Consider the following 25,337-nt stretch of genomic DNA (forward strand, 5'->3'; position numbering starts at 1 on the left):
AGCCCCCATAGTAGTTAAATCCTTCCATAATGTCCTTATGAGAGAGTCATGTCGTGAAACTGGGATTTCAGTCTTTCTATCGGAGAGCAGAGCCAAAACACCCAAATAACTGACTTTTTTTCTTTTCTTTCTTTTTTTTTAAAAAAAAGGTATGTTGTTACCTTTTTGGCTAACATGAAATACTTCACACCTAACTTTAAAGAAATCAAAGGCACCCAAAGGGAAGGAAAGCAAAGTAAGCCAAACTGATCATAAGTCAATGAATATTATCAACAAATGTTTCACTTTACATAAAAAAAGCTTAAGTCATCAATTAAGAACAAGCCACCAACAGAAAAAATATGGCTTGCATTACTGGCAACCAGTGAAATATTGTAAATTCACATGACAAAAAACAAAAACAGAAAAAGTTGATTCAGCACATTTTTATATGACAAATTCGAAGCAAAAACATTTTCAGATTTTAACAATCTGCCGTATGTATGGAACAAAATAAAGATTATAACTAAAAAGAAAAATAGCTGAAAACTTGTCAAACTGCATTTTGTCAGTCATCCTTTTGTGAATGTGAACAACTTTTCTGCAGGTAGCCGGCATCCCATTTCTAAACCAGACATCTTCTACGTTCATATCTGGATGCTACATACAGTGATGGGACTGTAGAGGTTGAGGAAAGAGTTAAAAAAGTCCTGAAGTTCCGACCTGGAAGAGAGTAAAGCATTTCCTTTTACAAACAAGTCTTGTCAAGTACTCTTTGAAAAGGCTGGATAATGAACAAACATTAATTCTAAGATTCAAGTGCTTAATTAAAAGATATGTTACAAGAAAATTAGGAGCTTATTTAAGCCAATACCTTGGTACCAAAGCTTTAGTAAGGCGCATATCGCTGTGCATAATGTTCTTTTGGCTGTGAAACAGAGTAGGAGCTTGTGGTAGCAGGAACTGGAGACAGCCGCTTTCGTTCGTAGTTGTAGGCTGCTGAGACAACCGGTACTCGTCTGATTGGGTTGTGTTCCGGTGTGTAGTATGCAGGGACTGATGAAGCTGGAGGCACCGGCCGGCGGTCATATGGATCCACACTGGGTGAGACCTTGGGAAGAGAAGAAGGGGGAGGTGGAGGGAGCGGAGGTGGGAGATAGGGCAAACGACGCTCTTCGAAATAGCTTGAGCCATAAGGCCGAGCTCTGTACTTCTCATAGTAATCAGCACTGCTGTAGAGACGGCTACGATCATAAACATATGACCTGTCTGCATATGCGCCTGCAGCTCGGCTCGCATACCAATCCCCCAGCTGAGCGGCATAGCCACGATTAGGCGGAGGAGGTGGCGGGGGAGGAGGAGGCGGCGGCAACCCGCCAGCATAACTAGCTCGATTATACATAGAGTAATCAGCTGGTGGAGGTGCGGCCATGCCATATGAGGGCTCCCGGACGCTGCGAAATCTTGTGCCATCACCGTAGCTATCGTCCCGACCGACTTGACAGTCTTTCGACCAATGACCGTGTTTTCCGCAGACAAAGCAGCCAGTATGATCTCCCATTCCCGGGGCCGGGCGAAGCCGACTGGTGGACAGTCGGACGTTGATCAGCTTGCCTTGTAAGGAGAGAGAACAAACGCATGAGACCGAGAGGATCGACACGAATAGGGTCTTACCGACTAGAACATGGTAAAGGAATGTGACCGATAATGAATGCGAAGGAGAATCATTTTTAGAGCCAGCTTATGGTGATATTTTGTCAGCGAACTGCCCCTATAACACTTTCAACTGGTCTTGCAGAAAACTCTGCAAAACCCATTGGTGAATAACTGCAGTCCATGAGGTAATGCAACGAAAGGATCCAACATTGGTATCAACTGAGAGAAAAGACAAGGAGCTTTTCCCTGCCAAAGAGTTCACCTTTGAAGGCTGTGTTATCCATCTTATCAATGGCCTCCATGGCATCCGCCAGTTTCTCCATGTGAACAAAGGCATAGTTTCTGACAATGTCACACTCGACCACCGGGCCAAACTCCTCAAACTTGGCCCGAAGAATTTCACTTGTGACCTCTTCACTGAGGTTGCCGACATGAAGTTTGGTGCTGAATTTGGTTCTGCCTTTGCTCATCTCCACATTCATGCGCCAGCCGTTCAGGTCAGTCTGGTGGAGGTTTTTGATGGCCTCCTCTGCCTCTGACAGGTTGTCCATGTGAACAAAACCAAAGTTTTTCACAATATCACATTCCGAGATTTTGCCATACTTTTCAAAGAGTTCTCGCAGCTCCTTGGCAGTAGTTTCCGATGCAAGGTTGCCAATGAAGATTTTCACCATGATGACGTTTGAATTTCCTAGAAGAGTAATAAAAATATGTCATCTCATGCTGAACAAAGATTCCAACATTAAGCATACCTAAAAGCTGATATTTGTTATTCACTCAAGTTCTGAAAGAAGGTGAAAATCACTGAACATCAGATATCATCCAGTCATATTTCACATTGTAACGAATTACAATATGAATATAGAACAGAATAATTAACAGATTTACCTGGCTATGGATCACAAGTCAGTCTCCCTGCTTAGTTCCAGCTTTAGAGGTAAATGGCATTATGTGCATATTGAGAAACAAACTTTCTGACAGAGGTTTGACAAGATGGTGGACCGAGAAGACATTCTTACTGTCTTTGAAAAGTGAAGCTTTTGCTTCTCACACTAATATTCAGGGTTATACTCTACTCTAATATTTTAATCAATTACAAAAGTGATCAAGAAAAGGCGTACAAATGTTGGAAGAACAACCTGCTAAGGAGCCCAAAGATCTGCTACAAAATGACTTGACATTGGAAAGTATGGAACTGAGAAATCTGGTCCATAGAAAAGAAGCTAGACGACCAGATAAGGGCTCCCACAGAAGAAATGGGGTAGACCAAGTGATGAACTGTCTCTCAAGCTAATATTGGCAACAATACCCAGATTTGACATACAAGAGACAAAGTCGGAGGACATTAACTATCAGATTAAGGAAAACAGCTCAATGATCGACAGCCTTGCTCAGGCTCTAAAGTTAAATGCTGCTGAACTAAATATCTGTAAGGTGAAAGTAGAAACTCTGAAGTGGTGTGGATTCTGTGTTTCCCTCCATCTCTTTTATCTGCTTACATGCACATGCTGCGGCTTACATAACCATAGTTATGTGTGACTGCAGAAAGTCATACATAAACAGACTGAAACTGATTAGACTACCCTTTAAGGAAGGTACAGATTGCAGAGAAGAATAAAAAGCTAAACTCCCGCTTCAATCTTTGCCTCACTTGGTCACATCCCTAAGGTGAGCTAAGTGTGGTCCAGCACTGGACAGTGAATTTAACTATGTTCCATTTGTATGACATGCATGGCTTGTAACATTTGATCATTTTTTGGCTTTAAAAGCCTGTTTTCATTTATAACCAACTCTCATTACTTGTCAAGGTAATTTACACTGAGGGGTTTTAGTCAGGCCCTGAAACTGGTAAACAAACCTGGGTGGTGGTGCACAGAGACAAAGATTAAAAAACTCCAACAGAAGGCCAGAGGCCCCACCATTTTCATCAAAATGTAAAGTACTTCCATGACCACCCTTAAATTGGTGTGCTTGGTATTCCTGTAAAGCCTCAAGTATTTAAGGAAGATTATTTCCAAAGATCTCAAAAGCAGAGAAAGTATCAAAGAAGGTTAAATCTCTGCTTAACTCTTGGCTGCAGCAGGTTTCATACATCTTAATTACAAACACAGAAGCTTTGTTACTGTGATTGGATAGAAAAATGTATCTTGTCCACTGGGTGGGCAGACAAGGAGATTTGCTAATTTATGAAGCATTCGGCTCCAAATTCAATAAAGAAATATGCCAGAAGTCTATTTTCCCTGACCCTCAAGGCAGAACCTGAAGTGGCAAGAAATTTGGTGAAAGAAAATTTAAATTTCAAGATGCTGATCCTGGTCTACTTTCAGGTGTTAGAATTGGGTCCCAATTTCAAAGACGAAAATATTGACACTGATTTTTAAGAGCTGCCATAACTTTAGAACTCCCCACCTTGTCCTTAAAATGGAAATATTTTAAGAAGGATTAACCCGATTATATTACTGTAAAACTGAAAACCCGGTACCTCTCTCCTAGATTTACCAAAAGTGAAATAAATTCGTGTTGTAATTAATTGTTAAGACAAAATACACAACATACTTAACATTGTGAAGATGTAAACATGAGCTCAACCTCACGTCACGGAGCTAATTGCTAACGCCAATGTTACATTACTTTTTAAACGTCGATACCATTACTACTAAAGTAATACCAACTCGAATGCAACAATACAACTCCTCAAATAATTACAAATAATGTACAAGTAGTTTTATTAGAAAAAATATTTCATTGAAGTATAATTTAATGAGTTATGTTACCAAGAAAGTGTGACATCAGTGAGCTAATGGCTAGCTAACTTACTGGTTGGTCCGTTGTATTTCAGCTCACTTCCCCTCAACCATCTGTATCAGCGCTACAGTAACAGCAGTACATCTCCATTCTCTGACCGAACATGTCTACCTCAAGTTATAAGGTATAAACGTCCTACTCACCAATATATTGCGATGAAGGCCTTCTTACTAATGAATGGAAAGCGAAATGGCGCTACTGCGCTCGTCCAGACTTCTTCTTAAGTTTAAAACCATGGCTGCCATCAAGCTTTGGGCGCCATCACCGCCACCCTCTGTTTCAGAGAGAGAACCGCAACATACAGTGTCATCGCCCCGAACCCCTGCCTCCCCTTCTTAGTCTTCAGGCATCATTAAGTCAATCTTCTTGTAAGCTAAGCTCTACGTAGTCAAAAACTCCAAATTTAAAATGGAATCTAAAATCTGTTTAGATTTTAGTTCTCTAAACAGTTTTTTTTCTCTCATCCCTTGTACAGGTACGTAAAGCCCCACTGTTGTTCTCATGTATGGGGTTTAGAGTACGTATACAGTGAAGTTTTTTGACAACATATAATTATTTGTTTTTTATGATAATCGTTAAGAATATTTAAATCAACAAGAGGACATGGATAAAAACCAAGTCCTGTAAGTGGTTTTCACAACCATTCTAGTGTACTATCCACAGTTCTGACCTGTATAATCTATTTGCTGTAGATTTGCAATGCACTCCAGGAAAAATTACAGATTCTCTAATTGTAATTAAGGTAAAATTACTAAACTAAACTGGCTGGTGGTAAATACATTGCTGCTCTTTTCCTGTTTTTCGCTTTGACTCTGGGTTTTTTCTAATATTTTTTATGTGACATTTTGCATTGTCCACCTAGTTTTATAATGCATATTCGAGAGAGAACTTGTCATACAGCACAGTTGATAGATCCTGTTCATTTACAGCAGCCATCTGTCTTCCTTAAGTATTACATTAGAACCTGATTGATGCAACAAGATTTAAACCTTCGTGACAGAAGACAGATGCTGTTAGTCTCCATGACGTTTTCACAATAAAGTTGAAAACTTCCCAACACTCTTTAGTTGGTTCCAGCCTTTGCCTGTCCCATCATGACCCACAGGCTGACCTGCAGTGTTGGCAGTTGTGACAAACAAGCTGCTGTATGAGTATTACTGCTTCTATTTATATAAGCAGTAATACTTATCAGTCTCAAACATGAACCCACTGATTTCAGATTTAATAAAATGTGTGTTATTGAATATCCTTTTATATATTTTTTATATATTATGTAATTTATTTATGAGAGTAATAGTAATAGTAATAGTAATAGTAAGTAATAGAGGACATTAAAATCTTTATTTTTTTTCATATTAAAAATTCTGTAAAATTAGAAATGCATTCTCAGTTGTTATATATATATATATATACAGAGCAAAACACATAAAAAAAAATCAACCTGGAATGCATACTGTCTCCCAATGTGTCTCAGAAAAAAGGGGAGTTATTAATACAGCTTACAGTATAAATAACATAAATATCATTATACACAATCACAGACAACTGCAATGTAGTGGAATTGAGACTTTTAGTACACCTGAATTGTTCTATCAACAGTACTTTAATTAAACTAAATGCACATCTGTATTAAGAAGTCGGTTCCCTTCATTTCTAATCATCTGGTCCCTTGCAAAACTTTTTAAATATTATGGCCAACATCAATATTTTATCAGTTTGCTGCTCTAAAACATCAAAGTATGTTATGAAAATACAAATAATTAAAACAGCTATGACCTAAGAGAAGTAACTGCTGATGCTTATCAATTTGGATAAAAGTATTTTTAGTCTTTGGATAATTATTCAGAAAAGATGGCACATAAAGTTTATGATTCTAAAGAGGTTAATTCAGAGAAAGGCACCAAGAGGATCAGATGTCCAAGCCATCTGGACTCACCTCTTTCAATGAATTCTTTTTCTATCTCCATGTTAGAATTGAAATAAACTCAAAGCATTTTCTAATAAACTTTGATATATATCTAATGGAGCATTAAAGCAAAATCTGCAACGCTCCACTTGTGAAAGTAAATCAGTTTGGCTTCACTTTGGCAGTCACACAACAATTCTGAGTGCCACACTGTCAGACAGGACACATTGAAAAAGAGGAAGAAAAGAGAGAGCGTGAGAGACAGGGAGAGAGAGAGAGAGAGAGAGAGAGAGAGAGAGAAAGAGAGAGAAACAGCTTGCAGCCTCATCACTCCATCCCTGCTGACAGCGTCTACACCCTCTGGTTCTTCTCTAGACATCCCAGCTCTTTACAAATGAAATTATCTGCATACCAATCATTAGTTTCCATGTGGACCAAATTATACCTCAACTGAACCAATGTTTAAGGAACTGGCTATTTTTACTGAAAATTGTGATGTTACACATTAGGTTGTTAGGACTGTGGACAAACTCTGATTCAGTTAAACCCTTCAATAAAAATTTCAGCATATAGAAGAAAAACATTAAAATGGAGAAATACCAAATCATCCCAGTTATTTTGGTCTGACATGGAGATACTGAGGTCCATTTCAGTTCTACACAGGAAGCAGAACCATAGACTGCACCATTTATTTATTTTTTTAGCATTTCTCAGATATAGAAGCAAATGTTCCCTTCACTTTCTGGATAAAGTGCCAATTCATCATACAACTAAACTCTCTTATTACAAAAAAACAGGAGATTGTAGGTCACAGTGTCTGAAGGGGGACTGAAAATATCCAACCCAGGTTTCTGGTGTAAGGTCCCATTTCCCCCTGTTGTGTTATGACTACAGTTGGCAAGATAGATCACAATCTTTGCTGATGCTGCTTCAGCTGTGCCATTCCTTAAACAAACTGACAAGTTGTACAACCGTTTCTTAGCAACATGCCTCTTGATGTGGGATGGGAGCCGTGTCCCTGCAGAAACTGCCAGTAGGGGTCCGCCTTCCATGCAAAGGGGATCGCTTCTTAAACTTGAGCAGGTAGAACATTCTGGTTCTTGTTCTTTAAGAAGTCAGCCTGTTTTCCAGGTCAGTAGCTGCTTTCATGACCAGTCAAGATGTACAGGTTGCTCAGCGCTGAAGGGTCGTCTGTCGGCGTACTCTGAAGGATGATGTCTCTGTTTAGTGCAGGAACAAAAGGAAAAAGGTCTTACTCATCCAAAGTACACAAAACTAGGTCAGTTTGATAATACTTCTTATTTCTGCAAGACAACTGCTACGCAAAACTGAAATTAAAGTTACACTCTCACTGATAAAAGTATATATCTAAAATATTTCCTAGAATCATCTTTATCTTATTTGTTAATATTAGAGTTGAACAATATATCGCATTACAATCATCTCCTTGAAATCATGTCTGGATGCTCTGAATATTTCTAATATATTTGACCATCTGAATGGATAAAAATATAAAAAAAATATTCCAGGAAGACACACTGGAAGGAATTTAAACACTAACCTGCTTCATGAAAAAAAATGTTTTCCAGAAGTTTAAACTTTACAAATCACTCAGCACTGTTCCTATGAGCAGGGCTGCAACTACCTATCAGTTTAGTACTCAATTATTCTATTGATTATTCTAATGAATAATCAATAAATTGGACAAAGGATTGGAACATTCTGCAGATTTTTCAATTAACCACTTAAGCATTTTTTGTAAAATATTGGAAGTATGTAAAAATACAAATAAATAATTACATTTATCTAATTTCCTGAAATGCGGTAACAGCATTCCTTTAGTGAACTCTTGATCATTTGTATTCTTTTTAGCATCTACAGCTAAAAACAATCCTAACATCAACATGTAAAAAGTTCAACACTCTCTGCTGGTTGAACATCAGTCCTGTGTTGGCTGATCTGTTGAACATTTTTTTTATTCATAATTGGATAGCAGAAGATGATTAATATGATATTTTTTAAACAAAATCAGGTGAACCAGAAGAAGCTAAAACTGCCACTTCAGGAGTTCTGTGTAGGACATATTTATAGACAAGGAAGTTTTTATATATTAAATGAAAATATACATATTTGTTGTACAGTTTTTGGTTTAATATTTTTGTTCTTTCAGCAAATGGTCTTTTTTTTAAGTCTGTATACTCCGACTATACTAAGTCTGTATTGATCAATTCATAATTAGTTGACAATTATTTCAATAACTGATTCATCACATTTAATCTGATCAATTGTTTCAGGCCTGCCTATGAATACTCAATAGAACACGAATGTTTGTTTTCTTTCGTTATCTCACCTATTTGTTCCCAAAACTCGGAAAACTCGGCTCTCATCTGTGATTTCCTGTGTTACCTGCCGTTCAAAATGACATGACTCAGGTTTGTGAATTCTGCCACATAACAGGCAAAGGACTCAGCTTGACAGATGTGTAGATATTCACCTCCTCCGAATGGAAACTCCTTCCTTTCAGGCCATGCTTCCAGAAAGCCAGCACACTGTCCTGTAAACAGACTGCCAGGATACGGAGCGTTACTCAGCTGTCAGCACAGACAAGCCGAGCTTAGAGAGGGACTCTGAACGCTGCTGTTACCTAGTGTTTCAATTGGAAAGTCAAAAACGATCTCAGCTGCTAGCTCTTTGGATGGAAGCCCTTTCAGGTCCACTATCTTTACAGTTTCTGCACAGTCAGCATCAGGACAGAAGCAGAGTTCATTACAAATCATCCCGAAATGTGTTTTATTGATGACATTAGAGTGACTTACTTTCAGTTGTAATCAGAACTGTATCTCGGTCCAGCTGGGTTACCTGTACAGCTCGGAGGGCGCCACCATCTGCAGAAAGACGACATCATTTGATCTGAGAGGCTCAGGGTCTAAAGGGACGGGAAGCATGGTGGTTTATCCTACCTGGCACTGAAGCAGGAGGAGCATTCAGCTCGATTATATCAAACTTGAGCTGCTGGCTGGTTGGACTCTCCTCATTTTTAGACTCTCTCACCCCCACACAAAGCTGGGGAAACTCATCTGTCACCAGAACCAGAAGCTCAAATATTGGCAGATACTCTGGTAGTCGCACTGGTATGTGCTGAAAGAGATGAAGAATGAATCAGCAGAAATAGGAGCAGCAAGGCTACATGATTAAAAACTAGGATGCAGGTGGGAGATGCTTGGTGCTTGGTCGCTCAGGTCAGACAAGTTTTATCAAGCAAACATAAAATCTTTAAGTACTTAAATAACACTTAGAGTCCAGCAGCATTAGAGAGTTGCAATGTGACTAGGCTGCAATTAACTGTACGAGTTGATAGCAACTGTAACATTCATACACTAAAAGATCATTTTCACATCACCAAAAGAAATCTTGCATCTAATAAACATCTCATAAACATCAGCTAATATTTCTATTTAACACTGAAACGACATGTATTAGATAAAATGTTATTTATTAAAAGAGTCTAACACTACTTAAATTGCTAAATGTTAACTTAAAATAAACACATTCAGTAACTCTTCCATAAATTGTTTGGGGAAAAATTACTTAAAATGTCAGTAGAGGGCAGCAATACTTCAGTGTAGCATCTCATCACATCATTTGGACCCAAGAAGAAACTGAATGACCCTGAAAATGTGCTGGTTTATTTTCTAAAGTCAGAAAATTTGTGTCCCCGTTCAGGAAACTGTTTGCTGGAGGATTATATGGAATAGATGGAATAGAATAATCTATTCAGGAATAATCTGAATCTACTCTGAGTTTAGAGTCTCTAAAGGTGCTTTGCGTATAAAACAGTACAAGTTGCTGAACTAAAATGTCTATTTGAACAATGCCTCTGGCATGGAAAGGAGTTTGTTTTACACCTACCAAAAAAGATTAATATACACACTTAACCGTGTCACAAAAACTGAGATTCATATTTCAGAACGTCTGGAAAGTACTGACGGATTTGAATGGAAGCAAAGTTATCCTGCTATATCTGTAGTTACGTTTCTACAGGCTTATGCTGCAGGACAAACTGACCACTTTTCTTACTTTCTTCTTCTACTAGTAGAAGAAGGGTACTTCTTCTGCTTTATGTTCTTTATGATTGCCATAAAGAACATAAAGTTCTTTATGTTGAGAACTTTATGTAAATCTCAACATAAAGTTGAGAGCTTTATGTTTTCTCTCAACTTTTCTTCTCTCCATAGAAGCTCCATCTGGTCCGATGTTATATTTAACTGTGGTTCCTTACCAGAAAACCTGGGCTGAAATAACGCTGCCAATTAAATAGTTCTCTATGTGCCTGGAAAACATTTAACACTGCCCTTTTAATGAGTTGCAACCTGTCAGAAGTGAAAATAAAGTGTTCATTGTAAGTTTTACATTATGTTATAATGTAACATAAAGTCCAACATGGTGTGTCAGTGAGGAGTCTCCAACTTTTCCAGGTGGAATTCCGACATTGAGTTGTTCCAAGTATTTTTCATTGACTTGAACTAAAAAATTCTGACCTTTGATGCCAAATGTAAGGTGAGCAAATTGTAAACATTCAAACATACATTAACTCCAGTTACACATTTCCTGCTTGCATTTCTTCTTAGTACAGCTGTCAACATATGAGATAACTGCTGAACTTGAGGGCTGGATTAGAGTTCATGGTTCTGTTCATACATGACAATTAATAAAATCCTGGTGTTAATTACAGAAACTAAGAAAACGGATCTTGTTTGTACTTTGAGTAGTGGATGTCACAGTGCTTGTGGGACAACATATCTGCACTAACCTTTAGATGCATAAACTTCTGGAGAGGCTCATACCACAGCAGCAGCACCAGGCCGGAGGGAACCGCCCCACACAGGAAGGTACTCTCTGTGTAGGGGTTTCTCGCTGCAGTAAGGAAAAACAACAACACTGAAGACTTTGTTGGTATCAGTACATGAAAAAGAAGCACTTGGGCTGTTTATTCAGATAAGCACCAGGGATATTATGGAGAATGTGTGGAGAATTTGCTTCAGGCTGTTGACACTTGCCAATGCGAAACACTCAGCTGCTGATTTTCCACATTTCTTACAAACGGGGCGAAAAAAATAGTCCAAAAAAGTTTTGGACCAAGTGCCGTGGACATTTGGGTTCTCACACTGCATCCCTCTTGATTATCTCTGGAAAATGTGTGAGAACTACTTTAGAGCCGGTCTGAATCACTTACCCACGCTACATCTCCGGCAGCCTTTAGTGTCTGGAATTTTCACAGATATGGCAAACTTTCTGGAAACGGGAGGAAAGAAGGCTCAGTGTAGGAATGAAAAAACTTCAGTACAAGGTTAAACAAAGGATATTTGAAAGTTTCTAAATGTTGTATTCTGCCTGAACTGCCCAGCCTGTACCAATCTCTGACCTGTACCGACCTGGGAATGATCCTCTCAGTGAAGCGATTGGTACTGAGAGACAAGCTGCCGTGTTTTTTTTGCAGATGTCCTTTCTGTTCAAACAGAGCCGTTAGACTGTGGGAATAAAGCTGCGACGACTTTCCTGCACAAAGGACCCGGTGTTAGAGAGGCAGATACCATAAAGCTCAACATGTCGTCTTATAGAAGCAGCATACTGAGGAGACTTTACCTGACACAGACATCAGCACATTATTCATGACATAGAGCCACGTACATCGCTGAGGGAGCAGCTGTGGACAGAAACGAGGTTAGCTTTACCGAACAGCGTTCATACGCCTGTCGAAGAAATATGAGGAATAAACATATCCTGATCTCTTTCAGGACAGGATGGGGAGCATTGAAACATGACAAGAAAATGTGTGTGTGAGTTCATAAGATCTTCTCTCACCTTTTCTAGTGTGTCCTCGTGAAGTTCATTTAGGTTCAATGTGTAAATACCTTCCTCTGCTCCAAGAATCAGGTATTGATCTAAGGAGGAGATGAATGAGTTAAAGTGAGAGAATTACTTCCAGCTGAATGCAGTCATGGGGGAAAAGAAATGTCCATGAGTGACTGCACAGGTATGAGGAAAACTAAGTACACCCTTTCTGTTTCCAGAGGAAGCCAATGTGTTGCATTCTGCATTTATGCATTCAGAACATCCTTTTGTATTTGAACACATGAGATGGAAGGAAATGCTTTGTTGGTAGCTTGTGTTGTTATAGTGTTATAACAATTAGCAAATCCCACTGAGATAAGCATAAGACAGCTGGCATCTCATAAACTTGCTCAATGGTTCTAAAGGTGGCTCTACGAGCTGTAGGATGATGATCCACACCTCGTTTTCCTCATCACTCAGTAATCAGTCACAGAAATGTTTACAGATGTTCTGTATGTAAATAACCTTTAAATGTTTCAGGCTTTTTTAGTAAAGACCACTTTTGCTTTGAAGTAAAGATGACATGCTTGCTCAGGAGAACAGATGTCACAGTTAGGCTATGAAACATTTTACCAACTGGCATTATGAACTGATTTACAGCAGGGTTCAAACTGGAAACTAAATTTTAATCTGTTTACAAATATATCTCCATACCTGGATATGAATTGGACCTTTTTGCCTCGTAAGGTGCCTTGAGATTATTCATATGTACTAAAATTGGCAAAGTATAAATAAACGGCACTAAACTGAAGTTTCTGGGGTTCAGGGCTATAGGAAACCAGAGTCCTCACCTTTTGTTTTGGGTAAGATCCAGGTAGCAGCACAGTGGATTTTTAGAGGACAGCCGTTGAAGACTTTAGTAAAGCAGGCTCCCATCTAGAGGAAGCAGATGACTTTGAGTCTGACAGGATTACAATGGCCCTTCAGTCGTGGAGTGGTGTGATAAAAAGCAGTGATTGAAATCATGCTGCTGTTGGCACAGTAAAGCTACAAAATGTTCATCGATGCAGCTTTCAAGCAAAAAGCTCTTTAACAGTCAAACAAAGTATCTACAGCAGAGACCAATCATGTAAGAGGGCCATCGGACCACATCATGTTTCAGTGCATAGTGAGGATTCAGATACCGCAGAACTGGTGATTCTTCTTCTACTCAACCATCAGACTTTTCCAGATTTTAATTTCAGTTGTTCTCTTATTTGTTAGCATCCTTACTTTCAGTCATAGCAGATTGTTGTGATGTATTGTGTCATTTAACAAAAATCTTTTCAGTCTAATTTGTGAAATCTTTCTATTTCCTGTCTGTATTAATCTTGAGAGGATCACATTCATGAAGGTGGTATTTTTGTATTGTTTTATTATTGATATGTTATTTTTGATTGGATCTGTCCAGCAACTTTTACTGAAACTTTCAGGCTTTTGAATTTTCTTGTTAACATGATAAGATCCTTTGACCCTCACACATTAACGAGGATGGTGCTTTATATAATATCTAAAGAATAAAATAAAACTTACCAAGAAAGTCTATATGTAACACCATGCAATGCATTAGTTTATGTTAGGAGAGGAAGTGGCGTTTTATTGCTGGTTCCTGTTAGATTTCACACTTACATGGACTTGAGGGGTGGGAGGAAGCCCATGACAACCAGCTCTCTAGAATTACAAAGGTTACACACAACAACACAGAGGGAGTAATAAACACTGTACACCTGGGGAATAACACAACAACTTTCACTGAATCTATCGACCTTTAAAGGGTTCAAACAGAATCATTAGGAAGTTATTGGGTTAGCAAATCACTCCAGCACTCTGACGTTTGCTTCTCATTTAAAGAGAGAAGTATTCTCATTAAAAACTCACTGAGTCCTCTGGCTTTTTCCGCAGCGTGCTCCACTCTGGAGACAGCGGCATCTCTCTTCTGGGGCAGGAAGCCATCCTTTTCTCTGCTACTACAGAGTGTTGTGGTGGCAAACATGGGACACTGGAGCGCTGACTGATGTCCTGTGTGGCAGAACACCTGGACAAGACTTTGAAGAAAATAGAATAGAATAGAATAGAATAGAATAGAATAGAATAGAATAGAATAGAAATACCAGTTACTGCCTCACAGTGGAAAATTCCAGTGCAACAGCATCAAAGCGACAGACAATCGAAGCATGTAGATACACACAAAGGTAGGAATATAACATATTTAAAAACATATATACTGAACAGTAAGGATAAAATTACATCATACATAATGAGCTAGTCAGTTATTTGTTGGTGTTAGTGTCTCCACATTTCATGCAGTATTACGAAACCTTGCGTATAGATTTATGTGTAGATGATATGTTTCTACAAATAACATCATCCCAATACTAACTGATATTGCACAAAGCTCAGTCAGGTTTAAGTCCAGAATGTGGAACCAGTGGCAGTTTAGTCTTTTTGTAAATCAGTGACTTGTATTGTATTTGTGATTATTATTTTTTTATGTGATTTAATCTTTTTATTATTATTTTTTTTTTCTCATGTGGACCTATTTGTGTCTTTAATAAAGCTGCTGATGATGTCTGTGCAGCTTTATTAAAAATAGCGCACTCTGCCCCAATGGAATGGACAACTGAGTCAGACACAGGAAAAACTGTGTGTGTATTTGTGCATTAAAAAAAAACAACAGACGACTTATGACAAGTGACAATACCAGGACCAGGAGACCTCTGCTGATACATATAAAACAAGCTGTGTGTGACTGAATGGTGTGTGTACTGAGGTGTACCTGCTGCAGAGCCTGAGTCGGCTGTGATGGCCGCGTCAGGGCCGAGTGTGCAGGCCGGTCTCAGCGTCAGGTCTCTGTCTTCTGTGTTGGAAGTTAAAGAGCTGAAGGCCGGCAGTGAGGCTGTCGGACTGAACAAACCGCTCTTCCTACCTCCCTGTAAAACACCAGCATGTGAGTCATGCTGTCACTAGAGTGATTCTAACATCTTCAACACCGCTAATGTGAGGGCCACACGTGGAAATAGAAAAGAAAATATCCTTTTCTATTCTACAATAGGAAAGTAGCATTTTGACTAAGGATTTGTGCCGATATTGATATCCGATATTAATATTACTGTCATGGCCGACTGATATTTACCAATATTACATATATTTCTTACCCTTTCGACCCCTTGAAAAAAACAACCACACCGCTATCCTGTGCTGCATCACTATCCCTCTCATGACCAGACACACACCACATCACAAACCTCCTCCACACTCCCTTTACAAACAAATGGTAACAAGTTGCAAATAAATATTATTGATCCCAGACCGGTTCTATTCATCGGATACCATGAAACTATACCCATATGTTAAAAATGACTAATGTCAGCCAATATCAATGTTAGCACCAATATATTGTGCATTCACAGTTAATTGATAATTCATCAATCATTAGATTAACTGTCATCAAATAAATAGATCAAATAAAACAGATCAGAAGGCAACTTAAACGACAGCCGTCCTCAGAATCAAACTCTATAAAGTTGTGATCAAATTTGATCTCCATTACAATTAAGAAACAAACAGTTAATATTTGTCACCAGCTTGTGGCTCTGAAGGATTATTTAACCAATAAGTTGGTTTCTCAATGAAATAACACAAATATCTCCCAGAAAGTACAAAGGAAAGGTAAAGGGATTAGTTTTGAAAAAAATAATCTCTAAAAGATTGCTTTAAGGGGTAAAGTATAATTACAGAGTAGTTAAAACTGTGGAAGTTTGTATCTAGTCAACACATCAGGCAACAGAAATAAAGACTAACTTCATGGTAATAAGAGTCATACTCACATCAGCAGATGGCGCTCTTGCAATCGTTAAACTCCTGAAAGACAAATGAGCAACAACCATATCACTGCGAAATCTGATGGCTGAATCTAGGCATGGGCTGGTATGAGAGTCTAACTCTGACTATAATGATGAAAACATATCTTGGTATCAGTCTCCACACCATAGCTGTCTAAAACATTTCTAAACAGCTGAATCTGTCTGCCTTGTCAGCAGAGGGAAGCTGTAGAAGGCTGCTTTAAGCCAGCTGGCAGGCAATGCTCTGCACTGGAGGGAGAGAGCTGCACCACGGTCCATAAACCCAGAGAAAACTGCAGTCATTCTGACATCTACGCAAGCATCTCATGACAAGGACTTTAAACCAAAGCAAATGCATGAAGATTTCAGTGGTTTTGTAAAATCGATGTTTTAAATCCTTGATATAACCTCATACCAATACCATGCCTAGTCAAATCATTCAATTAGAGCCAGGACAAGCAACACGACACCAAGCTGAGGCAGACGCTGGGGAGCTTGAAAGTAGGACAATAGCAGCACACGGACCAAACTCTGACAGAAACGCAACAATGAAGCAGACAAAGGAGACCTCAAAGCTGAGAACCACTGGGCCTGTCCTTGGAATCTGTGCCAGTTCACGTAGTTTGAGGGCGATATTAAGAGCACATGAACACAAACCTGAAGATTATGGCAAACACACTGACATTAGCTGACAAATGCATCATAATAATACCAACTAGAGTGGTTTATTTCAGGTGGGATGGAAAAACAGAGCTGTTAGGAGAGGCTGGAGCAGGCGGGCGTGGCCTACCTCATCTGCAGGGCTTGCTCCACACATTCCAACAGGCTCCTGCAACAGGAAGACCCCCGGTGTTTATCTGACCACAGGCCTCAATCGGCCAGAACAATAGGAGGGAGTAAAACCAAAGGTCCTCTTCTAACAAGCACTGATTACCTCAACTGACGCCTGGACTCTTTACATTTTCAATCTTTTTGCAATACGGCTCTGAAAATACCTTAACTTTGGTTCAGCCGGAAGTCCTGTCCTTTAACATCGGACGTTTCAGTTTTTGCTATTTAAAAAGGGACTATTAAGATTTGTATACATGGTGTACCATTTTTATCTGAGCAAAAACAAAACATGACAACTGGCCTGAAAAGATGTAATGGCCCAATCATTACTGTACCTGAACATGTCTAACTATCAGTGCAGGCGGCTGGACTGGAGGTAGAAATGCAGAATTCTTGCTGACCGACTGAGTCGGCTCAGCGGCTGCCCCGTCTTGCACTGACCTAATGATTATGGGAATGGTTCTAATGTTTAGTGGATATTTTGCACAGCTGTGCTGGAAACCAGAATCAGACTGGGACTGGCAGTGTGCTGTGGGATCCTCACTGTTCATGAGGCGTGAAATCCAGGGAATATGTCCATGAAGCAGAGACGACTTTCGCTAGTTATGCTCACAATAAGACAAGAGAAACCTTAATGATCCGCAATAATTTTGTTCTGGAAATATAACCGATTAGCTTAAAGAGTCTCAAGTTGTCCTTATGTTTTCATTTTAAATATTTTTCTCACAAAGGAAACATCTTGACATCATGGATCATTTAAAACAGACTGTAAGGATTAATTTTCTTATATTTTTAATTTAATATACATAGTTTTGCTGATACATTGTGTTGATAAAGATGTGCTGTAAACTGTAATACTTGTTACTTACAATAAACACATGAGGAAAATATTGCATACTGGACTTTACTGATTGAATTCAGTAAAGTCATACTCCTTCCATCTTACAACACATTTTAATGTATGTAAAATGATAAAGTGCAAAGGAAATTATACATTTAGGGTATTTAAAATGTTTAACAAAAGAATGTGGCATGTATTTATATTCAGCACACCTCTATGCCATTCCATTGCACTTCTGGCTGTATACTTAGAGTTGCTGTCCTGCTGGCAAAGATGCCCACAAGTTATTTTTTCCAAAGCTAGGTTGAGTCTATGAGGGACAAGTCCAAGTCATTACTGATTTGGACTCCAATCAGTAAATCCAATAAAAAATGTTTATTTTCAACTAAAACAAACAATTTACCATCAAATTCATAACATCTAGATCACCTCTAACTCTGCACTGCTGCAGGTTAGGAGTCCAAACGTTTGCTGTTTGTCTTCAGATCATTAAATAAATGTTTGATAATTATCAGTCAATTTTCTATATATATTTGTAATGTTATTTTTTTTAATCTTTTAACATTTATTTCTGTATCCAAAAATCTGGTAATGACTAATTATTATTATAATTATTGTAAAAATGGATCCAATATAGTATTTATCTGATTAGAAATATAAATATTATTATTATTATTTGTATTATTATAATTTAGGTATATTATTATAATTTTTATGCCATTATTTCTTATGGCATAATTATTTCTTCATGCCACAAAAAATAATTATGCATGTTGAATTTCAGCCTTTTTGTCTCGTAATGACTAAACTTTTATCTCTTAGTCATTGCAAGGGAGAAACTAGTCTCTTTATATTTTGCATATTTGTAAATCATGTTTGGATGCTTTTCTTCTTCTCATTCTGAGATGGACAATTATTAATAAGCACTATGGTCTAAATCCGCATTTAAAACTTTTGCTCTCAATTCTAAATAGTAAAGATTTTCTATGCAACATAACGAAGCAGACTGAGGGAACCATCACTGACTACATGACATGGTGATGACTGTCGTTGGGTTTAGTTTATTGTTGGTTTTGAACTTGAGTTTTTGAGTTTTTGAAGTTATGTTCAGCAAGCTATTCCAGTTTTTGATTCAACATTTCTTTTCTTAAAACGTCACAATTATGCATTATTTTTGTTAGTCTATCACATTAAGTCCTACAACACAAACTGAAACTTATTATTTTAATATGATACCTTTGCAGTAAACTGTACTGTATATTAGTTAATATTTCCAAAATGTCTAAGCAAAGTCGGCAGGTAAAAGCGTATAATGGAACACTCATTTTATTTTATAAATCTGATTTGTTCTGTATTGAACCAAACTGGAGTAAACATAATTATTCCATATGAACAGAATATGATTTTGGGCGACAAAAAAAAAGAATGTTCCTTATTAATACTTCTGTGTGGACTATCAAAGGCTGCATCAAAGTAAAATACTGTTGTTGCTGTAGTGTTTATTTAGGTTTTTTTCCTGTCCCTGTTTTTGGAAACTGCAGCTTTGGTCACTAAAACTGGATCAACTGTTTATTTACATTCTACCTGGTCATGCGTGTGCATTCATAGGAAACCGTTTCATTGCTGACAAAGTGCATGACTACAGATTGGAACAAGAATTGTCCGAAATAAAGGAACATTCCCAGGCGTAACACAGGATAGGTTTGGTCATTCCTGCAGTCACTGAGCAGATCTGCCACTCAGCTTGTTTTCAGAACAGACTCTGAAACTGTAACTGTTCCTGAAACAGTAGTCAACTTAAACAGGAACCTCTTTAAACTGATGTTTTAAAAATCCCAAGACTTAAACAACATTTTCTGTGATAAAATGATCAGCTAAATTATGTAATAAAGATATTTGACTGTCTTCTGGAAATAAACAAACCATTATCTCTTAAAACATATTAAAAGATAAAAATATAGACTGTAAATGGATAAGAAATATTCCTTTTCCACAGTGTTTTCCCCGCTAGTTTCATTCAGAGAAAATCACTCTGTCAGTTAAAAGACACATTAAATAAAAAATAATGACTTTCCCCCATATGCTTTAATACCGAATAAGGACAAAAAGGAACAAAACAACTTACGGTGAGTTATCTTCATCTCCAGACATGCTCCAGTCATCATAGGAGCCCTGCAGAAAGCAGAGCAAAAATACAGCCATCAGTCATGATAACAAAGTGCCACATATGTCATCAGTAGCAGAGCAGTCAGAATGCATTACCAAGTCAGGATAAGGCTCTGTGACTTTTCTCAGTGGACGTCCAAACTTTATTTGGTCAACTGCAAAGAGAACATCAGAATTGATACGACTTCTATCGATGAACATGTTTGTACACAGATTTTACACAGCAGCTCAGTGGATCAGTAAATGTATAACTTGTTTTTTTCTGCTCTGACTTGACTGAGGCGCAAAGTGTGAAGATTGTGTTTGTCGTCTAACCACAGCGAGCCTGAGCTGAGTTCACAGAGCCTTTCAAGCAGCAAAGGAGGAAACCGTTAAACCAAAAAGCAGAAGCTGCTGTCATATCATCCCAGTTAACTCTCATAATGTTTCTGATCGTCTGCTTCAGGCCAGGAGGAAGGATTAGCACCGAATCCTCTGCAGTAGTTTTCTTAAACTTGACAGTATGTGGGAATCACAAATAGAACAGGGAAATGTCAGGATTCTGCTCATCATGCTCCTTTAAGAAATGAAAGCACATGCTTGGGATATTTTTCCTCTTCTCTGGCAGTCAGTGAGTTTACTAGCTGTGATGTGAAGATCAACTGAGAGTTCAAACACTCTGCTACACCAGCAGGGAACATTATGTGCCTTTTAGACACATTGTGCTGAGATCAGAGCTCTTTAGTTCAAAAAAGCTGATTCTCCACTACAACAACCATATCACTAAAGTAGTCAGCAGAGAGACAGAGCCAACACAACAATAACAATTCAGACTGCAGCACATTAACTTCAGGTTTCCTCTGACTGTAATGATTCAATACATAGTTAGACATAGAGCACATTTTCACTGAAGCTGAGTCAGGGTTCCTCCCTTAAGTTGACAGATCTCTCTGTGATTATAGCCATGGTTTGGTTACTATGCATGTGTTGGACCACAAGGAACAGAGAGACTGGTATAAAGACTGTGAATCCCAGAATGCACTGCATAAACCCACTTTCAGTTTCAGGAGAAAGAAACCTCTTTCTTCTGAAACTCCAGTGTCACAGCATGATCATGTGACACAGGTAAAAAAAAAAAAACCTCACTTCCTGTCCCATAGCTATAAGACATTGGACGAGACATCTGTACGCCTCAATCCCCTGCCTCCCTTCCACCGGAGGAGAATACGTTCTTCGCTGTCAAAGGGAGAGATCTCCCAGGATCCAAAGTAACTTCAGAATATGGTTAAAGCATCCAGTGTCTGTATCCTGGCCAAAGGAATTCATAACTCTGCAGAAGGAATCTTTGAATTGTAGATTCCCCAAACAGAGACATCATCTGACTGTGTTACCGAATTGATGTTCCCACTACTTCTTCCACAGCCCTCACTTGCTCCAGCTTCAGAGATGACAAGAGAACAGCTTAGCCACTTCCCTTTTTATTTATCCCACCGTCCAGAGAGAGAGAGAGAGAGCAACACCTCCACAAGTTTTCCCTTTCACTAGTCAAGCAGCCTCCACCTTTATTTCCCCAGATGAAACGATGCTCCTTCAGCTGCTGGCTGACAGTTCCCAGGTTTCCCCCACAAATGCTGCAGTTTCACCAGGAAATGCTGCAAAAGCCCCTCTGACCACAACACCAGGTGGAGACTGACTGGTTATCAAGGATGACTAAAGTAAGAGGTGATGTCTGGGCAGAGATAAGATAGCTTAGGATAAATAATTTGAATATTGTTTCTGAATGTCACATGATTGGTTTTTTACATTGTTGATGATTAAATCTGAGCAGGTCTCAGAGCAAGCTGGAGCTGAGGCTCACAGTAAGCCAAACTCTATTCTAATAAGTTTGATGTCTTTGGTAAAGTGAGCTTCTCCGTGTTATAATTTTTTTCTTTCCTCTCTTTTTACCAACCTCAATAGAAAGGTTTTTAAAACGTGAGTTTGTTAAAAATGTCCTATAGCATTTTTAAGTTAGTCATAACCAAACCTGCTGTTGCATAATGCATATTCTGTGTTAATTCCACACTTTATAGTTCACAAACTGCCAAACTGAGACACTGCAGCAACACAAAGCCAAGGTGATGTAACTGCACAAAGCTTGGTGTATTGGGTGTGGTCAGTAGTGGTGAAGAAAGTATCAAAGATCACAATCATACTGTTCCATAAGATAAGGAATGCAAGTTCCATTCTGCTCCAGAATGGAACTGGCAGTTTGTGTTATTGATTCTTACTTATACATTCTTCAATTTTGAAGGAATATTTATAAAGTTCTGAGCCAAACATTTTGTCAGCAGGGCTGCGGTCCACCAGCTCACCACATTCTTACCCAGCCCAGTTCGACACCGACACTTCAGACACAGAGCCAAGCTTTGCAGCAGCAGCAGTCTGAGTCGCCTGAGCTCTGAATGGTAAATCTGAGGTATAGGTGTTTGTGGCTTGTGTGTGAACACTAGACTGATGCAGTGGTCTGAGTGTCAGGCTAGTCTGTTACACCAGACACACTGTGCAGGCCGACAGAATGAAGTCACTGGGTGAATGCATAGGAGCGCTTGTGTCTGTCACACAGCAGGCATGTTCTTAGTGCCATCCTCTGCCTTCATCCCACATGTACAGAGCAGCTACAGGACAGCAGCAGCCTGACTGAGAGCTTGTTGTTGCATGAGCCTCCCAAATATGGCTCATGCAGCTCTGGACACGGAGGGTCATGGCAGACAATGAAGCCACTTTTCAGCCAGTACAAGCAGCATACACAGGAATTTCTCCGTCTGCTATACAAGCACCAGCATCAAGTGTACGTTCACATACAATGGAGATCAAGAACAAACTGGATTTTCTAACAGAAAATATACCAACATATAAAACAGTCAAACTGACTGAAAGTTAAACATGTTGGGAAATGTTGATGCTATTTTTCTTTCTGACATCTACTGTTAAGCCCAAAATTATTCATACCCCCAAAATATCAAGTTTCAAATTGTATTTTATTCAACCAAAGAGTTTGTTTCTGACAGGAAATGAGACAAACCATCGCAATGCAATCTTTATTGGCAACAGTCAATTCCTGGTTATGGTTGCCCAGCGGTATTTTGTGTGTTTCCACTGATTTATGATTTGTTGATCTTTGGCGATAAGCTCCAAGGTTTTCATCTTGGAAGGCTTCCTGCCATCACCCTAATCATCTATAGCTGCCTTCACAGATTCTGTCAGACAGATACGACTAGAGCGATGTTACATCGTCCTGCATCAAGGTCAGAAACAACTGGAAGCAGAAACCAAGAGACCATCATCTAAAGAGAGGACTGGGACAGGAAAAACCTGCTTCCATCAGGTGGGACTCTGTTTGGACTGTGACTCATGTCATGTGTGTGTGTGTGTGTGAGTGTGTGGGTGTGTGTGCGTGTGTGTGTGTGTGTGTGTGTGTGTGTGTGTTGAACTCACATTGTTCTTCAGACAGGGTCCTCTCTACAGACAGATGTTTTCCTGCTGACTGAATCTTGTCTGGAGACATTTCCCCAATCTGTCAACAGCAGTAGACTCATCAGCGTTTTACTCAGGGATGGCAGTAATAACACAGAAATGAAACAAAATTTAACTACAGTGCTGTGAAAACATGTTCATCTCCTTCCTGATTTCATTTTTTTTTCTTCATGTTTGTCACGCTTATTATTCACAAATGGTGAAAACATGGAACCATGGTGACCCTTCCCAGTAGCGCCCAGCCAACCATAATCATCCCAAGACCTCAGTGATGACTCATCCAAGAGATCATAAATGACCCCACAACATACATCTGTCTCAGTTAAGGTCAGAGGTCATACCTTTTCCACCATAAGAAAGGGATTGAGCAAAAATGGCCTGCATGGCAGAGTTCAAAGATGAAAACCACTGCTGGTCAAAAAGAACATGCTGGACTTAGTTTCTCCTAAATTTGTCTTGATGATCCCCAAGACCTCTGGAAAAACATTGGCTTCTTCGTCATTAGCACATTTAGCGGTGAGTCCATGAGTTTGATTGACAGCGCTAAGACCTTTCTCCAGGCTCTTATTGGTTGTTTTTGGTTGTGAGTGGAGCATTTCTTCATACTGCAATAGCAGCACAGGAAGGAGGAGATCAACCTTATCACAGATTATCTGTCTCATAACATACTGTCACAACATGGTGAAAGTTTTAGTAAATATGTAAAAACACATTCTTTGTAAAAATTTCATAATGCAGCTTTAAGGAACTATTTAAATGCTGCTGAGCCCTGATGAGTCTCAGTCACTGACCTCCAGCTCGCTGTCATCGATGCTGTGTGTGAGAGCGCTGTGTAGCTCTGGGTTGTTGGCCATGTCCAGCAGCTCAATGATCAGGTTCCGGGTCAGCAGCTGGGTCACAAACGGATGCTGAAACCACAACAAGGTATGCTGAGCTTTCTGTATAAATAGTTCAGAGACACAAGCCACTGCTCCAACAACTGCTTCACAGATTTTCTGGGCTGAAGAACTAAACAAAACCTGTCTAGATTTTGTTCAGTTCTTCAACCAAATTTAGAACTACATTCTTCTTACAGTCCTCATTACATTATTTTAATGCTTTACAGTATAAATTCCATCTTAACTTCATTCTTTCTTCAGTCACAGAACCTCTGTCAGACGTTTTTCTGTCTGTATAGCTGAAGCTAAAATTGAGCTCATGAATATTGAACACATCATTTTGTGAACCCAAACTTTAATTATAAAGTAGGGAGGGCCATCTAACCTGCAGCAGAGTCTCTGCTGAGGGTCTTTTACGGGGGTTTTTATTGAGAGACATCTTCACAAAGCTGTGGAAACCTGCAGTCCTGCAAAGAGAGGAGAGTGACAGGAGGAATAAAAACAGCAGGTGAGACCATTCATTATTTCCATGCATAATAGGATTGTGAAGAAAGTATAAGCGCTTTATAGTGTTGGGCCAAAGACAAAAGACACGTATTAACATCGTCAGTTCTTTCTTAAAGAAGTGAGCAACTATGATTTTGATTGTAAACAGTTAAAATTATAGACCAACCAACCAACCAACCCTCATCATAACACATGAGGGGTGTTAGTGTCTATCTCTGGCGGTTACCAGATGATAGGCAGGGTCACCATGGACAGGTCACCAGTCCATCACAGGTCAGATTATTCATATTTTCTTTTACAGAAACATACTTGTTTGATCATGACTGAAGTAATTCCTTAGTTGTTAAATCATACAACTAAGGAATTACTTAGTTGTAAGTAATTCCTTAGAATTACTATTATTATTACATTATAATAATGTTCATTATTACATTATAATAATGTAATAATGTTCATTATTACATTATAATAATGTAATAATGAACATTATTACATTGTTCATTATTACATTATTATAATGTAATAATGAACATTATTATTAATATGATTAATATGTAATC

The 25,337-nt window shown here is 38.8% G+C and overlaps 2 protein-coding genes across 7 annotated transcripts in view; both read right to left on the bottom strand.

Annotated features, from left to right (window-relative positions):
- Positions 1-409: 409 nt before the first annotated feature.
- Positions 410-4,730, bottom strand: LOC114157518 (RNA-binding protein 4.1-like). Its single transcript, XM_028038569.1, has 4 exons — positions 4,584-4,730; positions 1,898-2,326; positions 854-1,593; positions 410-702 (listed from the first exon to the last, which is right to left on the bottom strand). Exons 2-3 carry the CDS (start codon positions 2,307-2,309, stop codon positions 869-871), a joined length of 1,137 nt encoding a protein of 378 aa, XP_027894370.1. The 5' UTR covers positions 2,310-2,326; positions 4,584-4,730; the 3' UTR covers positions 410-702; positions 854-868.
- A 1,297-nt stretch (positions 4,731-6,027) lies between these two features.
- map4k2 (mitogen-activated protein kinase kinase kinase kinase 2) overlaps positions 6,028-25,337 on the bottom strand; it is a 38,240-nt gene continuing 18,930 nt past the window's right edge. The window contains exons 11-33 of one of the 6 annotated variants that reach the window (XM_028038540.1): positions 24,656-24,737; positions 24,184-24,300; positions 23,354-23,432; positions 19,994-20,052; positions 19,857-19,903; positions 16,850-16,888; positions 16,045-16,078; positions 15,144-15,147; positions 14,994-15,074; positions 14,096-14,262; positions 13,847-13,888; positions 13,030-13,114; positions 12,209-12,288; positions 11,990-12,050; positions 11,779-11,902; positions 11,580-11,638; positions 11,157-11,260; positions 9,307-9,484; positions 9,163-9,231; positions 8,991-9,077; positions 8,841-8,911; positions 8,697-8,752; positions 6,028-7,566 (exon numbers count right to left, since the gene is read on the bottom strand). In XM_028038540.1, the coding sequence (XP_027894341.1) occupies positions 7,479-7,566; positions 8,697-8,752; positions 8,841-8,911; positions 8,991-9,077; positions 9,163-9,231; positions 9,307-9,484; positions 11,157-11,260; positions 11,580-11,638; positions 11,779-11,902; positions 11,990-12,050; positions 12,209-12,288; positions 13,030-13,114; positions 13,847-13,888; positions 14,096-14,262; positions 14,994-15,074; positions 15,144-15,147; positions 16,045-16,078; positions 16,850-16,888; positions 19,857-19,903; positions 19,994-20,052; positions 23,354-23,432; positions 24,184-24,300; positions 24,656-24,737 (1,813 nt within the window). In that variant the 3' untranslated portion in view covers positions 6,028-7,478. Of the gene's footprint in view, positions 7,567-8,696; positions 8,753-8,840; positions 8,912-8,990; positions 9,078-9,158; positions 9,232-9,306; positions 9,485-11,156; positions 11,261-11,579; positions 11,639-11,778; positions 11,903-11,989; positions 12,051-12,208; positions 12,289-13,029; positions 13,115-13,846; positions 13,889-14,095; positions 14,263-14,993; positions 15,148-16,044; positions 16,079-16,849; positions 16,889-19,856; positions 19,904-19,993; positions 20,053-23,353; positions 23,433-24,183; positions 24,301-24,655; positions 24,738-25,337 lie in introns of those variants that run through there. The other 5 variants (XM_028038535.1, XM_028038541.1, XM_028038536.1 and 2 more) reach the window with 5 other exon arrangements.

This window comes from Xiphophorus couchianus, chromosome 14 (assembly GCF_001444195.1).
Source record: "Xiphophorus couchianus chromosome 14, X_couchianus-1.0, whole genome shotgun sequence".
Taxonomy (NCBI): domain Eukaryota; kingdom Metazoa; phylum Chordata; class Actinopteri; order Cyprinodontiformes; family Poeciliidae; genus Xiphophorus; species Xiphophorus couchianus.